The sequence below is a fragment of the Diadema antillarum genome, unplaced genomic scaffold, assembly GCF_040938485.1.
Source record: "Diadema antillarum isolate AM-2024a unplaced genomic scaffold, OU_Dant_1.0 seq00000742_RagTag, whole genome shotgun sequence".
NCBI classification, from domain to species: domain Eukaryota; kingdom Metazoa; phylum Echinodermata; class Echinoidea; order Diadematoida; family Diadematidae; genus Diadema; species Diadema antillarum.
The window spans coordinates 56099-74795 of NW_027271639.1; the positions used below are offsets into that span (position 1 = coordinate 56099).

At 40.1% G+C, this 18697-nt stretch overlaps 1 protein-coding gene across 1 annotated transcript in view; it reads left to right on the plus strand.

Annotated features, from left to right (window-relative positions):
- Nucleotides 1–7310: 7310 nt before the first annotated feature.
- The window catches only part of LOC139738447 (uncharacterized), a 116597-nt gene continuing 105210 nt past the window's right edge, over nucleotides 7311–18697 (plus strand). Inside the window, exons 1-2 of the mRNA XM_071649068.1 lie at nucleotides 7311–7440; nucleotides 16722–17108. Coding sequence (XP_071505169.1) covers nucleotides 7323–7440; nucleotides 16722–17108 — 505 coding nt within the window. The 5' untranslated portion in view covers nucleotides 7311–7322. The remainder of the gene's footprint in view (nucleotides 7441–16721; nucleotides 17109–18697) is intronic.

The window sequence follows — 18697 nt, forward strand, 5'->3', positions numbered from 1 at the left end:
CAGAGAAATATTTTCCTCATCCTCCATCTTTTTCATTCCCGGAAATCGCAATTTTCTCAGAAATGTGATCTTACTCCATTCTTTAACCAATTAAGTCCCGGTTGAATATTTTCATCACCATATCAATGACATCGCTCATTTTCACTACCCATATACCGAAGAGAGATGATACGGAATTTTTTGAATTCATCACATCTGCGCGAAAACAAACAGAAATTAAAGTACAATTAGTGATGACGATGATCCACAGCATTTGTATAGCGCCATATCTTTTGTAGAAACATTCAAAGACGCCTCCATGAGAGTTAGCAATTGAATGCTTGGTGAAAACTGTGAGTTTTGAGGGAGGCTTTGAAGTGCTCCAGTTTGCCAATTTCACGGAGAAGAGATTGCCGCTTTTGATCTAGAACTTGATGGGTACAGATAACTGACGGTGTCTGGCGTGATTTACACGATATTTGCGGTAGGAAATCTTACAGTTTCATTACGGTTTCTCAGGACTTTACCTGACATTTCATTTAGCTAGTTGGTTTCAATGTGGTTGAAGCATCATAGCTATATAAGCTATATGGCATCATATCAGTCAATGTTGCGTGTAGAATTTCGGTGGAGGCGGTCCATCTGTTCTCTCGTTATTCTTCATGTTTCATCATCAAGGAAGCTCCCAATCCTCATGTAAGATCATCGTTGTCTTGTTGCCTTCACCCAGGGAGGTGAGACGAAACCACGTTGCTTCATCTCCCTTGTAGCCTTTGATCTTTGAGATTAAACTGGCTTGTTCATCCTTCATTGTCTTTTTTTTGTTTCTGTTGATATTTTCTTTTCTAAAATACGAGTCAGATACGTCATCTCTATACTATTGCACGCTACCCTCCCCCCCCCCCAAAAAAAAAATGTCTGGATGGCGAGGGGCAGGGTAGCGTATTTCTACTGAATATGATTTCATTTGACCCTGTAATCTCTCTTAACAACACCAAGCATTAACATCCTTAATGATATGTGTACAGATCTTATGAGGACGGTAATTCTCCAGCGGTGTAGCACACTGGAAATGCATCAATGCAGAATACTCTTCAAGAATGCAAGATAGAAATGACGGTGTTTTCCGCGTGACGACATTTTACAGTAAAATGTCAGCAAACGGGTTCAAACAATTCAGTTTGTATAATACCATGTGTTTTTACAATAATAACAATGATAACAAGTCCCCAAGCCCATTTGAAGCCGCAGTATTCACCCTCATTGGAGACCATAGAGCATCACTAGTGTCGCAACTTTCGTGAGGGCATCCCTTGAATAATTGGGGGAAACGCGGAAACGCCAACACAAGGAACGCTTGTGTTGGTTGTCAAACATTTCCTCTTAAACATCTTGAGATGATAGGAGAAGGGAGTAGAACAATATGCCGCGTTCACCGCGTAAAAGCACGTCTTGAATGAATTGTCTTCTCATGATAAAAAGTGATACTGATTGGCATTGTTTTGAAATAAATTTGAACAGGTACACTCCATTGAACCTACGTTAAAAATATTAGAGGGGATTCTTAATGTAGCTCCCCCCCCCCTCTGTTTTTCTTCTTATACATACACACACATCATCATCATCATCACCATCATCACAGATGCACACGTCACCTCATCGCTTCTCTTACTTTTCTCTCTCTTTCTTCTCTTTGTCAAATATACATTGCGTTCATTCCGCCTCCAGTTTTACCCCATGATATGCGCAGACGAATGTTGCCTCAACTCTTCTTCATTTGCACCGGGTGGTATGCGCTCTGGTGCCGCCAAGCCTCCTCGTGATACGATCGAGATCCCTCACATTGATACGACGTGTAATTACAAGATCGACACCAAATTGAACTTCATTCACAGCGAGCTCGTGTGTATATCTGCAGTCACAGCCTGACCCGTCGAAAACCCGACCCTGGAGGTTTGGCATGCGCGTTTGTCATCGCCCGTCGCGTGTCCGCCAGCATTTCCAAAAAATCATGACAGTCGTGATTAAGTTAATAGTGCGATGCCTTTTAAGGCAGAGTATGTAACGTCTTAACAACTACAACAACAAACTTGTCAGTCGCAATATCGAGCGGATACGAAGGAGCGGAAACAGAAATGATATGCATGCTATTTCCACTGCTTCCTCCGCAAGGAGCGAGTACAGGAACTAGCCTAGTTTGCGAGAAGGAGGAGAACATAATTGGAATCCGCTGGCGCTACCAGCTAGCCGCTGAGTGACATGAAGCTTGATAGATAGTAACTCGGTTTTAGAATACTGAAATCTTTGAATGTGCCGTAATGTGAGAGGGTGAAAGGGAAGAGAGAGGGAGATAGGACCCGGATTGGAGGACCGAATATCCGCACCCTCCTCTTGGTTCGACTTCGACCAGGCGGCAAGAACGGAAGTTCGAAGGGGACAGCGAGGAAGAACGATCCCATATCGAAACTTGATGTTCTCTGACAAGATCTCCTCGGCAATATGTGGCGCTTCGCAATTTTATCATGGACTTTTGATGGTAGGAGATTGTACAAGACACAAAGAAGTTGACTCAATTTTGACTTAGTCTGCAGATTTTTGAATTGGGTAAAAGAGAGACCAGGAGGAAATATCATGTTTGACTATTAAATCGTAAATGTGTAACACAGTCAGATAAAAAACAACCATATAGGCCCCACTGCTTAAAGGGGTGATATAGTTTTGATTGAGATGGGGCTTCAGGTTTCCAACTTTTTGTGAGATACGAAAAACCACTTATCAAATATGAAAGAGCATAACAATTCTTAGAGGAATTCAAGGTTTATTTGGTGAACATATTTTGTATTGATATAGCTGAGATATCAACAGAAAAGCAATGCTAATAAAAGGTGGGACCCACCTTGTATTAAGATCGCTTTGTTTTACTCTGTTTTTGGATGTCTCAGCCAAGGGCGATGAGTTAGCTCAGTCGGTAGCCCGTCTGTCACAATCCAAAGGACTCCGGTTCGATTCCCGGGTCTCAGCAATGTTGTGTTATCAATCGTACCGTCCCGTCTAGTAAGACTCCAGAGGCAAAAAAAGCTATGTCCCTTGGATAGGACATAAAATGGAGGTCCCGTGTGTGAGAGAGTCACAACCCATGCACGTAAAAGAACCCGCTTCATTTATTCATCGCAAAGAGCAGGGTGTTTAACCCGGTGAAGGAATGGTCCCGCCTTACATCCATCTGGACCCCATGGAAGACCAGCTATTGCAGCTGAATATGGGCTATCCATCAGCCATCTTCTCAAATGGGAATGAGACAAACAAACAAACAAACCAATTTCAAAACCGATTTTCATTTAATAAACTGTGAATTCCTCTAGAATTGTATGCTCTTTAACATTTCATTAAGTGGTTTCTAAGTATCTCGCAAAAAGTTAAAAAAGTTTTTATTAGCCTTTTCAGCTATTTATATCCAAAATGAGGAGATTGATGTAAGTTTTGTACAACGGCAAATAGGAGCTCTGTAAGGCCATATAACGTCATCACCTAAACTCATTTAGATGTGACCGATGGAATTTTCAAAAAATAGTTGTTCATGAAAGACATGTGAAACTTTCAAATTCAGTAACATATCATTTCTAATCAAATTTCAACAAACCTGCTTTGCGTTTGTTTGCTTTTATTGTATGTATTTTAGCTGACTTAACGTTTCAGCGTTCACTTCATATTTCTTTTTTTTTTACTCATTTTTGTTTTACAGAACCTTCTTTTGATTCGCAATTGATTAAAAAAAACTTGCAATGGAACGGGCAATGGAAACTGCAACGCGTCTCAATTTAATTTCAGAATACTTGCAATCGAGCCGAGGTTTGAAAGACGCCATTGTTGTTCCCAAAGCCGTTTCCAGTGATTTTGTTGTCGACAAACGACGGTAGGGTGAATTGCCTGAAAAATCCCTCAATTTAAAACGAGTGGCAAAACGTTTTAAACTAAATCTGAATATTGACTATTAATTTGTTAACGTGTAAACAAACTGGATGCAACTGAGGAGAGAAATCAGTAATCCCACTTTAAGTAAATGAATGTAGAGAAAGTAGAGCTCCCTTTGTGTTCAGACATTAATCAGTGCATAACATCATAAATTCTACCAAAGGACAAACTCATTTGCTTCATCCATAAAACCTTGCGATTTGATGAGCAAATCCGGTGAGGCTTTACGTTGAATGGGAAGTAAACTACAACATTTTAGGAAAATTACGATCAATTTTGAATGCATGAGTGCCAGTCATGGTGTCGGGGAATTCCGGCATAAAAGGGCGTGTCCTTCGCCTACATCCGATGTTCCTCCTTTTTGTTTGCGCTCCATAATAGTAAAGAATTCTTAAGATGGATGAATCGGCGACATCGCTGAACAAAATGGCTCCTGCGGGACATACAAAGCATTGATCGTTAGGCGGATTATGATCTTTTCGTCTTGCCGTTTTACAAAATAACGCGATAGATGGGCATTGGGAAGAGAAAAATGATGCCATCTCAATTGAACTAAACTGAAATGAACTCTTTCAATTCAATGTCTTCAATCTTTCTCCTTTTTTTATCCTGTCCTCTTCATACATCTTGAATACTTGTATATAGTACTGTCCCCTTCCTTAAGTCCCATTATGTCATTATGTAGGCCTATAATGTTCCGTGAACCATGCATTTCTATACAGTTATCTTTATCATAGTTTATCTCACCAAAGTTCTTTGTTGTTGCTGTTGTTGTTTTTTGAGGTAGAGAGAGACATCGTGAACCACCCCTGCCTCTGGAGGGAAAATACGTATAAAGGAAACGAATAAGCCAAAGCATATCATGAATCGTCGAAAATGTACTCACGTGACTCAGTAGGATCGCCAGGGCTCTAATTGAGATCACGTGCCACATTAATGTCTCTATGTCCCATAAGTCTGCTTATTCAACGACAAATCGCTCCGCGCGTAAACATGAACCTTTGATGACAGAACCAGCTTGAATGAATTATGCGCGCGGGACCGGTCAACCTCTTGAAGAAAGCGATATGTCTGTGCGTGTAGTGATCGCACGTTTCATGGGTATCGGGCACTCACATGATCACACGTAATTCATGTAAAAAGCGTGATACGATAGAGAAATTTGCATTAAAGGGACTGTACAGTACTGGTTGAGGTGGGGATTCATGTTTTGAACATTCCTAAGTGAGATAATGAGAAACCTCATATGAAATATGAAAGAGCATGTAATTTTAAGAAGGATTCGTTTATTTGATGAAAATTGGTTTTCAAATGGCTGAGATATCCAAAAAAGGTGATAATAATAAAAGGCGACAGGCCACGCTTTTATTAGGATCTCTTTGTTTCACCTTGTTTTTGGATATCTCAGCCATTTCAAAACCGATTTTCATCAAATAAACTTTTGATACCCCTTAAAATTGCATGCTCTTTGACATCTCATTTAGAGTGGTTTCTGCATATCTCGCAAAATGTTAAAGGTTAAATTTTCACCTCGACCAGAACTGTACACACCCTTTAAGTATTTACCCTTACCATGCGTTTATCAACTCTGCCATGCAGTTCCCGCCTCCATGGATTCCGATTTCTAAGCTCCTCATGGGCAGTATTCTATAGATTGATTTTTTTTTTGTGGGGGGGGGGGGGGGGGGGGATGAGGGGTATGGCATATTACCCATGTGGAAATTGTACACGGTTCTTATTTTTTTTTGGGGGGGGGGGGAGGGGATAGGAAAATTATAAGAATCGAGCTGCATCAAATCACGCATTATTATAGAAGAGAACAGGAAAGAAGATAGAAAAGAGAAGAAAATGCTAAACAAAACAGAAATCGCGTTTATCATGTGCGTATATCCGATAGATGACTATAGGGCTTTTTACACTTGTAAAATTTTGCTTAGCCCCGGACCAACGGTGGGGCTAAGGGGGGGCCTTAGCCCCACCGTTGGTACGGGACTATCCTTAGCCCACTTTCTGTTTACACTCGTTTTTGCCAAAGTGGGCTAGCCCCACCGATAGTACGGTACTATCTGGCCCTGCAAAATAGCAGGGGTTAGCACCGCAATTGCGGTGCCAAGCAAGTGAGTGTAAACAGAACGAAAAAGTAATCCTGGGCTAAGCGACGGAGACGAAGTCCGACCCTCACTGACCAATCAGAAACGAGGTAATCAAGTGCTGCCGGTGCGTGCGTGTACGTGTACAGTACACAGCGTAATTATGAATATTCATGTGGTTTGGAAAGTCCGGGGCTAAGAAATACGAGTGTAAAAAGGTCAGTTTTCTCCTTAGCCCCGGACTTTTTACACTTGCGTTTCTTAACCCCGGACTTTCTCTGACCCAGGACTATCGTTAGTCCCGTACCAATTTTTTCAGCTTTTTACACTCGCCAATTAGTCCCGTACTATCTCTTGTCCGGGGCTAAGGAGAAAACTGACCTTTTTACACTCATATTTCTTAGCCCCGGACTTTCCAAACCACATGAATATTCATAATTACGCTGTGTACTGTACACGTACACGCACGCACCGGCAGCACTTGATTGCCTCGTTTCTGATTGGTCAGTGAGGGTCGGACTTCGTCTCCGTCGCTTAGCCTAGGATTATTTTTTCGTTCTGTTTACACTCACTTGCTTGGCACCGCAATTGCGGTGCTAGCACCGCAATTGCGGTGCTAACCCCTGCTATTTTGCAGGGCCAGATAGTACCGTACTATCGGTGGGGCTAGCCCACTTTGGCAAAAACGAGTGTAAACAGAAAGTGGGCTAAGGATAGTCCCGTACCAACGGTGGGGCTAAGGCCCCCCCCCCCCCCCTTAGCCCCACCGTTGGTCCGGGGCTAAGCAAAAATTTACAAGTGTAAAAAGCCTGAGTATAGCAATAGGAATGATGTAAGCCTACACTGCAAGGAATTGCTATAGCTAACATCTGTCACTCACTATTTCTGATTAACAAATAAAAAAGGGAGAGCGAAAAGAGAGTAGTACGTGTACACCGCATGAGATAATACATAAATGAATAAATGAATGTAAAAATATGAATGAACAAATAAAAGATTGATTAAGTACTCAATAAATCGATGAATGTCTGACAATCCTTTTGCTGTATATGAAATTTCGTGGAGAGTTTGATAATAATTGATGAGAGAGAGAGGGTCGAAGAGGAAGCATGAAGTTAGTGGTCACGTGATAAAAAAGATATATGTGGATCTGTTGGGATAGTGACGAAATAATGTGACCAAAAGAAAAACTAAAAACAAAAACATGAATCGATCTTGACAAGTGTTGACGTCTGCAATGACACACATGATTTCTACGCGGAGAAGTCGGAAACATGAAGCATGTCCGAAATTTTGATTTCTTGTCTTCTTTCTTTCTGTCATTCCAGACCCAATGTGTGCAAATCAAGCTGCTGTCCTGGTTGGAACTTCAACCCTCAGACGGGAAGGTGTTCAATAGGTAAGATTGTTGATAGTCTGATCCTCTGTCTGATGAGTGTTCCTGCACGGTGATCTAGATCTTGACTCGAAATCAGTAATTGCTTTTATCACACAAACAAACATGCAAACGAACATACAGGGAAAGGCACTGATTACTATATCCGAGATGCAAACGGCACCCCCACACACTCCCACATAATTTGTATACGTCCAAATTTTGAGAGAAAAAAAGCACAATACGTTTTGATACAAAAACGACACGAAATCATTCCAACACGAAATTATTTCAGATGCCTCGGGGCTCCTTGTTTTCGTGAGCAGTGGACAAATTGCATCCAAGCTGACAAGTCCGTTTATCTCACGAAAAATATGAAAGAATTTGAAAAAGAAAATGTTAGGATTAGGGTATCGGGTGGAGAAGGGGATCTGTTAGGAAAGTCGACGACTAGCGATAATTTTTCATCGTGATTTACGAAGTAGGTTCATCGTCACGCCATAAATCAAAATGTATGACACAAAACCTAAATCGGAACGTGTTGTCAGATCTTGCATTCTTGCCTTCTATAGGACCCGAGAAGTCTAGAAAAACGAGATCTCTCAACTCGCCTTCTCGCCTTCTCGGACCCGAACAACCGAGAAGTCGAGATTTCACAACTCGCCTTCTCGGACCTGAGCAGTCGAGAAGTCGAGATCTCAGAACTCTCCTTCTCGCCTACTCGGACCCGAACAGCCGAGAAGTCGAGATTTCACAACTCGCCTCCTCGCCTTCAAGAACCCAAGCAGCCGAGAGAGCGAGCTCTCACAACTCGCCTTCTCGCCTTCTCGGACCCGAACATCCGAGAAAACGAGATCTCACAACTCGCTTTCTCGAGGTCTCACAACTCGCCTTCTTGGACCCAAGCAGCCGAGGAGGCGAGATCTCACAACTCGCCTACTCGGACCCGAGCAGCCGAGGAGACGAGATCTCGGATGTCGCTTTCTCGCCGTCATGCCTTCTCGCCTTCTCTACATAGAAGTTTGAGAATCATTTCGTCCTCTCAGTTGCGCCTGTAAGCTTCCGTACCAATTACTGCAGACACTGCAGGTACTTCACAGAATATCACATACACACACACACACACAAACTTAAAGAAATCAAAAGAGAAAAGAAAGGGTAAATTGTATGACGAGCTCATTCGATTCCCTGTAACCGTGACCAGGATTACGTAAGCAAATTTCGGGGAGATTCCTCTCTATCATCGTCAAGCATTTGTCAGTCTGGATACTGTCTTCGAGGATGAGTATATATAATGATCTCGTTTCCTATTAAATAGCGCAGGTGCCACGGTCACCCTGTGGCTTACCTGGCATTGACTGGGCCGCCTTTCTCCTCGCGGTCATCTGCAGACGTCCCTTCGTCGACAGACGAACTCGCAGTCGTTGATAGATGATAATGACTGTACAATTTACTATTGTAAGAATGACAGAAAAAGCGAAATCCCTGAACAGTGTACCGTCAAGGCCAACCAGTTCTTTTCTTTTTGTCCGAAGTTTCATATTTATACTAGGATCTACGAGTTGACACTGTTACTCCCTAAACACTGAATCAGCTATAGTCGTCCTCACCACGGACATGGACTATTCACTAAGATATTACGCTGATTGATGTAGGCCTGCATGGAAAAAGATAAAAGTTTGGCATTTTCCAGATGGTTTGACGTTAGAAGGTCTGTGTCGCTGAATTTCGTTATCATAAGAGATTATTTATGTTGATTTTTTTTTCTCTAAGTTGAGATGGCAAAAATGTGAAAATATGTAGGTATGGAGATGGATAGTTATCTCTGTATCTCATATTAAAAAGGAAAGAAATCCTGTTAAGTGTATGGAATATGAAATATCAGGCCTACATTATTGACGTCATTTAACCATACAGGTCGTACATACACGCATACAGATGCACATAGATAAAGCAGTAGCAGAACATTTCGATTTGATACGAGCATGATATGCAACAGTGACGCCGTTCTCAATTTGGTTGGCTGTCACCCTCATTATCCATTATTTGGGATAACTTTTAGCATAAAGATAGAAAGCATCGGGTTTTCCTGTACTCTTATTAAACGAGATGTTCACAAGAACCTGCACCTGAAAGCTCTTACAGTGCATTTGTTTTTCGAACACTCTCTAATAATATTAATGTTTTCGAATTGGTTTTGCTTTCGGTGAGGGCGATGAAGGTAAACGATCGAAAAGACACTGTATGGGCGCTTTTAACCTGTTCATACCGTGTCTCCCCATTCATGAATTGCAGTTCGTATTACCATGTTTGTGGATCCATGGTATTCCCAAGCCATCTGTCCCTCCCCTCCTCCATCCCCCCCTCCCCCCCCCCCCCCCCCCTGTGCTCGGAGACAAAATTTTGATGCAGCAGTCCCCTACGGCGGGGGATGATGACTCTTGTCAAATGGGATGATTTAGCAAAAGTTCAATTAATTGTATGGAGGGAGGTCAATCGCTAAATGGAGAGGGGTCACTTCCGGAGCTGTGCATGAAGACGGAAAGACATTCAAAACTATTGTCGAATAGTGCATTACCCGTTAAAGTGATAAAGTCGCAAACAATGAAATCCAGGGAACTCTAATAAAATACGTGATCTTGCTGAAAAGTGAGAAATGTTGTAATTTGAGATAAAAATGATTTTGTTATTTCAGCTATCCCTCCTATCCGAAATATGAAGTCTCAGGTGGAAGTATTTTATAATTCGAAATTTCGCAGTTTTAATGAAGCACGTTATTTAGTTGTCTGAGTGTCCATTTTTTATACAACGCTGAAATGCATTTATTTTCAAAGCTGATTTTCTCAAAACTGTGTTAACCCAGTTTTTACCAATTCATTAGTATTTTGACATTAAAAATGCAAATCGTATAATGTCATTGACAAGCTATGAGTTTGGGGACTTTATCATTCTTCCGTCTTCACGACTCACAATCACGTTGAAGCCAACTCTTCGTTCTAATATTGAAGCGTAGCAGTTCTGACATCAAACCTGCTGTACTGATTATCGGAGATGGTTTAGAAACAGCAGCAGCAGCAGCAACAACAACAACAACAGCAGCAATAAGGCGATTGCTCGTTGACATTATTCTCCTTCTGGCCATATATAGACATTTAGAAGACATTAGAAAGAAATGATGACGTTAAGGTTGAAGATACTACAATCATATCAGTGATTAAAATAACAAACAGCTCTAACTTGATTCAATTGTATCGTTAGAAATAAATAAATAAATAAATAAATAAATAAATGAATAGATACAGGCCCTAAATATATATATATATATATATATATATATATATATATATATATATATGTAAACATTGTAGTTGTTCCGCGTATTGGCAGTACTAGAAATAACAATAATAAAGTCACAACAGAGGAATGCAGGGAATGCATTAATAGCCAATCTTGATTTAATGAATAATCCGAATTTTCGAGGATCATTCCTCATTTTCGAGGATCCTTCCGTCATCCCTGATGAAGAGGAAGGATCCTCGAAAATTCGGATTATTCATTAAATCAAGATTGGCTATTAATGCATTCCCTGCATTCCTCTGTTGTGACTTTATTATTGTATATATATATATATATATATATATATATATATATATATATATGTACGTAAGTAGAGTGTGAACTGCAATCAATATGGCTGATAGTGCTCAACTATAGAGCCCATGTAGTACAATATACAGCAGGATGGAAGGCGTTGCTCTATTAGTGACTTAGCTGGACAGTCTGTTTCGGCCGAATGTATGTTGTATGTATGTATGTATTTATTTATTTATTTATTTATGCCAATGTTAGCGTATATATGTGTGTATGTGTATGTTCATAATGTATTTATATATATCGGTATCAAGATCCAGATGTTTCTTGCAATGTTCACGAAGAACTTTATAAGGGGAGGATCATTTGTCATGTTATGCCATATGATTACTGCGGAGGAGTAATACGGATCGATGGTGATCACAAGCCATGCAACCTTGCGTATCATATACAAGTGGGTGACGATCTGATACATATCCGCCCCCTATACGACTGGCACTGATCAGCTTATTTTTAAAGGGATTGTGTAGTTTTGTTTGAGACGGGGGATGCAGACTTTCAACTTTTTGCGAGATAATTAGAAACCACTTATGAAATATTGAAGAGCATACAATTCTAAGAGCAATGCAAAGTTTCTTTGATGAAAATCGGTTTTGAAATGGCTGAGATATCCAAAAACAAAGTAAAACACAAAGTCGTCGTATAATGGTGGGTCCCAACTTCTATTATAGGACCTCTTTGTTTTGGGGATATCTCAGCCATTTCAAAATAAATTTTCATCCAAGAAGATTTGAATTGCTCTTAGAATTATATGCTCTTACATATTTCATACGAGGTTTCTCATTATCTAAAAAAACACACACGCACACACACAAAAAAACAACAACGTTGGAAACCTGAGGCCCCATCTCAACCGAAACTGTACCATCCCATTAAAACTGCTACACTCGTTTCTCTTCTTCATCGCCTGAGCTCACTTCGCCCGTCTCACACCGATGTTTGTTATTCGTTATAGATCCGGCATGGGCGTTCTGCAATAAACATTCATTAGTTTTATACCAAGGAAAATTGACACGGTAGATCCATATCTAAGTATAAGTGCAAGGGAGCATTCGTGTCACATGTATCATTAGAGAAGAGAGAGCGAAAAAACCGATTGGTCTGACATGGAAGATGTCTGGACCACAGTATAAAAATATCCACCAGATGGTATTTATTACACCCACTTAAGCTTAAGAGGCGATTTCCCGGCGCATTTGCAGACGAATTTTGAAGAAAGAATTATCAACCATGAAATAATTATTGGAAAAAAAATACTAATGCTGTCAGAAGAGCAGATAATGTTCTTAGAGTGGGAGGACACTTCTGAGAAGAAGGAGGAGGAAGGAATAATCTACAGACAAAATAATGACAAACGTACATTAACTAGGCTTAGACTGAGCGTTGGTAATCAGAACAAGGATGCAGAATAAAATTTCAAGATAATGAGAGGGAAAAAAACAAAAAAACATAAGCATTGAAAGCTACCAAGAGGTGGTTATAGCAATCAGAGTCGAGGATGATGATATACAAAGAATATTATGGGGGGGAGGGTGGTTGAGATATAAAGGGGGAAAACGCATTCGGAATGGCAAATTGGAAGTCGAACACAACGAACCAGGAAAATTATTCAACAAGGTTGAAGATGAAGGGATGAAGGGCGATGGCAAAGAAGAGAAAGGGAATGAAAATGATGAGATGAAGACAAGAGGGGGCAGGGAAGACGCACTAAATGATTCATTGTGATAGTGACATGAAACGACGAAGATGACGATAGATTGGAAGGAATAACATTTAGATGTGGCTAATGGTATGTTAAATTGAAATTGATTCCATTTGTCTTTTTTTTTTGTGCAAGATGATTTAAACGAACCGCGAACAGTTGCACAATCAAAAATATAATGATCAAAAAAGTTTGGAATTTTGAGTTTCATCATGGTTTCATGAAGCAATATAATCATAAATCGCAATGAATGGATGGGTGATCCACGATACAATTCCGCCAAAATGCATTAGCGTTCTAGGGATTAATTCATTTTAAGTGAATCAGGAACTATTCCATTTCACCATCATTTCATTTCGTTTATTTTCATTTTCAACAAAGCATATATGTGTACAAAATATATCATGCAAAAAAACGATATTTATATTCTGCAATATCGACATATGATATGAGCACTATAAACACAAAACTATAACCCCATTCCCTTTACAGAGTATCCTGCAACATCGTTACAACTGTAACAGCATGTTCTTGTGAATAATTTCGTCTTGAGTTTTGTCACAAAACGAAAAAAAAAAAGGGAGTTAAAGGGGAAATTCAGTCCAAACATAAGTTAGTCTAATAAAAAAGAGTAAAATCGTACGAGTTCAACGGTAAAAAATTGACTGAAATCGGATGAAAAATAAGGAAGTTATGACATGTTGAAGTTTTGCTAATTTCTGCAAAACAGTTCTTGTACAGTGGATATGAATATGCAAATGAGTGAGCTGACCATGTCATAACCTCACAATTTTCCATTGATCTTGTACAAAAAGAAATGACAAAAATTCAATGCTTCTGTCATTGAAGTCTGAAACATGACGTTATTCCTGATTGAATAACTTCAGAATAGTGATTAGTTAGATATACAAGGATTTGAGCCTTGGGCATAATTGCGTTTGAATGAAAAAATTGAAATTTCAAAATTTTATGTACAAACTATATGGTAAGTAGTGAGGGAATGGCACGCTCACTTTGCCATTTGCATATTCATCTTGACTGTTCAAGAACTGTTTTCCCCAAATATAGCGAAACTTTGAAATGTCATAACGTCCTTATTTTTCATCCGACTTCGATCACAGTTATACCATTGAACTCGTAATATTTTACTCTTTCTTATCAGACTAACTTATATCTGGACTGGATTTCCCCTTTAAGATTTGTGTGCAACAAACGCGAGATTTGTAATGCCATGACATCACCAACTCGTCTAATTTGCATGAAATGTGTCATTGTGATCGATATCATTACATAATCGGGGGGGGGGGAATAGAATGAGAGACCTACGGTTTTCAGATCTTTCTTGTTTTTCTGTTCATTTTCAGTGAAGCTCTCACTGTTTTTGTCCCTTAATTTACTCTATTTCGAGTAAATTTTAACATAGTTTACGATGAATTTTCATTTCATGTCAGACCTGTCCACCCGATGGACCGAGCAGGAGGCAAGTAGGTTTGTCCTCCCACATCTCGCCCGCCAGACTCTCCCAGATAATACACTCCGCTGCTGGTATTTAGCGCTGTCATCGGGGGCCAGTCAACGACCCGTGCTGACAGTAACCCAGTTAGCCCCCCAACCGATCGCAATCAATTGGAAACAATTTGTGCGCCCCTCCCCACTGCTCCGTCAATACCCTTGCCCATTTGGCTTGTCCCATTTCCTGCCCGCGTCGGGTGCCGCAACGCACATCGAACTTGAACTCCCACGTCACGCACGCGCGCTGTAACCTCGTCCGTCGAAATTCGTCTTTGATTCGATTTTCATATAAGAGCGAACTGTCCCCTCCATTAACTGTCTGTTCATGGAAGTTTGATTTAACTTGCTAATGCGAAATGAAAAAAGAGATAAACAGAAGAAGTTTGATGAAGAAAGGAAAAATAATTGATCACCATAATTGATATTAGTCACAACGATTTATTAAGGCACAAAATAAAATCACTTCATCTGGATTTACAGTTTTAATTCTTATAACGGTTTCATGTCCGATCCTTTACGCTTCATCAGCTCGGCCAATTCAGAACTTACATCAACTAATCACAACGTAATTCATTGTCGCGCAAGGTAACAGACGTGATGAAGTCATCTCCTCACAAGTTTCCAACTGACGCGTAAAACGAGATGATAGCCATCTCATCAACAAATCTAGAAATGTAATGACATGTTCTTAAAACACTGTCGACAAATCTAACAAAGGACAAATTGCAAATGCTGACTTATCGACCACAGACATGACTTTATTTATTTCTCTGTTTTATATTTCATGCACAAACTATTTGGAGTCTTGTAAAAAATAGGTATGGTCTCTTATGTAATCTGTTCATATGGCTGCGATGAAAGTATTTCATAACTAATGCTTTATTCTTTGATAAAACTGTTTAGTGTTAATGTGTTTGTTTGATTTTGCATTATCTATTAAGGTTGACTTAAAATGGAGTGAACTTGTTTACGAAACGGAATCCCTGTGTAGAGAATATCCTAATCCTATCTGTTTCGACAGACCTCTTTTTTTTTCTTTAAAAAGAGCACGAAATTTTCTTTGATACATGGTAATGTTAGAAATGCGATGATAATTTTTCTCTTCTAACCTATAGATAATCAGAAATCCCCGCCGCGCCAGGGCAGACGATGGTAGTGTTAATTACCCCCAATTTGTGTCAAAGAGGCCTAGCAGGTGTCGTTGTCCAATGAAGTGTGTCTGCCATAGTTATGAGTCATTAGTTCGCATTAATTGCCGGCTAAACTCTGTACCTACCAGGGCCAAGTTATTGTGGATATAGTCAATGGCATTGTGGTTTGTTGGGCCGGAAAGGGTTAACCTGCTCAGCTCAGATCCTGAAATTTGATTAAGAACCGGTCGCACAATGTTGTCGGGGGGGGGGGGGGGGTTTCGCCCGGTTTGTCCTTTCTCGAATGATTTGAAGTTAAAACTCTTGATTCCACCTGCTTCTTGTAATCATTTATGAAAAATAATTGAAAGAGACTCTCCATGGTACCAGAGAGCACATGTCCCATGCGCTTTTTAAAGGGATGGTATAGTTTTGGCTGAGATTGGGATTCAGATCTTTACTTTTTTCAGATATAATCAGAAACCACTTATAAAGAGCATACAATTCTAAGATGAATTCAAAGTTTATTTGATGAAAATCGGCTTTGGAATGGCTGAGATATTAAAAAAATCAACAAAGTTTCAAGTGATTTCTAATTATCTCGGAAAAAGTTAAAACTTAAATCCCGACATCAACCAAAACTATATTACCACTTCAAGAACCACCATGAACAACTTTCCGAACAGTCTCCCTGCGACTTTACTCGGCCTTTGGTTCGGGAAGACATAACATGAAAACTGTGTGTAGTCTGTATTCAGCTCAATTCTTTTTTACGCTATCATCATTATTTCAGTTTCAATTTCAATTTCAATTTCAATTTCAATTTCAATTTATTCATTTCAATTACCGTTCAATCTACCGCTGCATGGTCCAATGAACTTCCGTTTGCTTTCGTAATGAACAATTTTGAACAATCTGGAACAACAACTTCTCTCACGCCAAATTTTCCTGACACTGACAATCTGCAGGCTGAAGATAATCCATCAAAACATATACCACCATAATGATATCAGTGTGATTATAATTTGAATAACCAGTGTCTTTATGATATCGAATTGGGTTACAGTTACATGAAAGATTGCCAACTTGATTATCGACTAATTGTGTACAGTCTCCCAAAAGGCTTAAACATGTTCATACTTTTTTTCGTCAATGTTTTCCACTTTCAGTCGTTGGACGAGAAGACCATGAGTGTGTATGAGTCAGCTGAAAAGTTTGATTACTGCAAACATTCCAGTATCAAAGTAGGCTGGCTTCGTTGCTTGATATTTATATCATTCCAATGTTTGTTCGGGATCCTTTCTTTACAGCTCTGTGTAATCCAACATGCCGAAACAACGGGCGGTGCATACGACCCAATCAGTGCTCATGTCTGGCAGGGTACTTCGGCTCTCGCTGCCAATACGAGGCCTCGTACGTCAGGTCGAGCACGGGGTCGAGACCGGGAAGTGTCTCGTCGTCGTCTGGACGGTCGACGGGTACAGTGATCCTTAGACCGAGTTCGAGCCAACCTGTGGGATCGAGCCGAACAATCACGAGTGCGTCCATCTCGAGACCGATACAGAGCGGGAGAACGACCATCATCAGACCAGGTTCCTCACGAACAACTAGTTCCAGGACTTACATTTCGAGAGTAAGGCCAGGATCTGCCAGCACAGGTTCCAGGACTTACTCTCTGACGTACACCACTGGAAGAGGTGAGAAAAAAGAAAGATCCGTAAAGCTACACCAGTCTAGTAGAGCTGTTACGTTCTTTGTATTCAAATTCTCATAATCCTCATGGTTGTCCGAATGATGCAACTGCTCAAAACATGAATACTCTTTGTCGCATTTCTTTCATTTCTTTTTCTTTTTATACATCGGATATGATAGTGACAGTTAGCATTTGTTAAGAAGTAGCACAGACTCTGCCATGGGCGAGATTTTATTAGAGAGTTATGTAGCTTCATTATTTTATCATCAGTTGTAGCAGTAGTAATATCATTCATTTATTTAATCAAAGTTCGTATATGTCACATTTAAGTAATTCGTCATACAATCTTAAACAAACTCCGAAACTACATTTAGATGTACTGCCATAACAAACAAAAAATGAAATAAAGCAAATTAGCAGTTTCATGTCGAAATTGCTTGTATATTCTTCGATGAGTTCGTTATCTTCAAGATTCTTGACAATAGATGCAAATTAAGTCGTGAAAATGATATATTGAAATTGAAAATAAAATCACAAGAAGCAGTAATAATCGCCAGACGGAGGTGACTGAGGAGGACATGATTGTTTGCGTTCTTATTTTGCTTAATCTGTAAAAACGTACTAGAATTACTGACGAAAATCAAGGAACACTCTTAACAGAGAAATCAACGTCTTTCAACAAGAGGTGTGTCGGACGTTGGAAGTATGCGCACGAGATATACATGAATGCGTAGTTAGCTGGATGAATGAGTTGGGTGGATAGTATGTTGGTTGAAAGATATAGAGAGATAGCTAGATACATGTAGATAGATAGGTACAATAGATAAATAGATGGTGACACGACATTTGCTCCTGCGACAATTGCTCTGGTCTTATTTTCTCCAATAGGGTACGTTAGAGTTGTGATAGAGTTTTAGGTTTGATTTGATGTGGGGATTAAGGTTAGCTTTGGGTTATGTTTGTGGTTAGAAACTATGTTTGGCTTTGCCTGCAGATATTTCAGTTGTCGCAGGAAGCAAATGTCATGGAAACAAATAGACAGATATGCACCATGATGAATGGATAGAAAGATAGGTAAATATATAGATGGACAGTATATACACAGTAGTTGATAGAGAAGGAGATGATTGCGAGATAAGACGACCAGGATAGAGGGATAAACCGGACGTATAGTCGCATGGGTAAGTAGGAACGCGCTGGTTGCGATTGGTGTCGTTCCACCCGATCACGTTCGGTTTCCGTCAAGGAACGACCCCCTGGGAAGCGGAACGGGGACCCCAATCGGATGAAGAGAACAATCAGAGACCATGTCATAAATAGCACAAGTCATATTTCACTGACTCACTCTGGGAATATGCCGATTAAATGCGATTTCCGTTATGGGAGTAGTGAGGTAAGACAATCTATGTTTCGTTATTGTTGTTATTACTCCCCCCCCCCCCTCCCCCCTCTCCGTCTCTTGCTTGGTTGGAGATGTTCGAAAAAGGACGAGTCGGTTCTGGTTCAGATGGACCCGCGTTGATTAATAGCTTTCTTTACGAGAGATGTTGTACCGAAATGTTTGGGGACTTCCATCGTACCCGATTTCCAGGT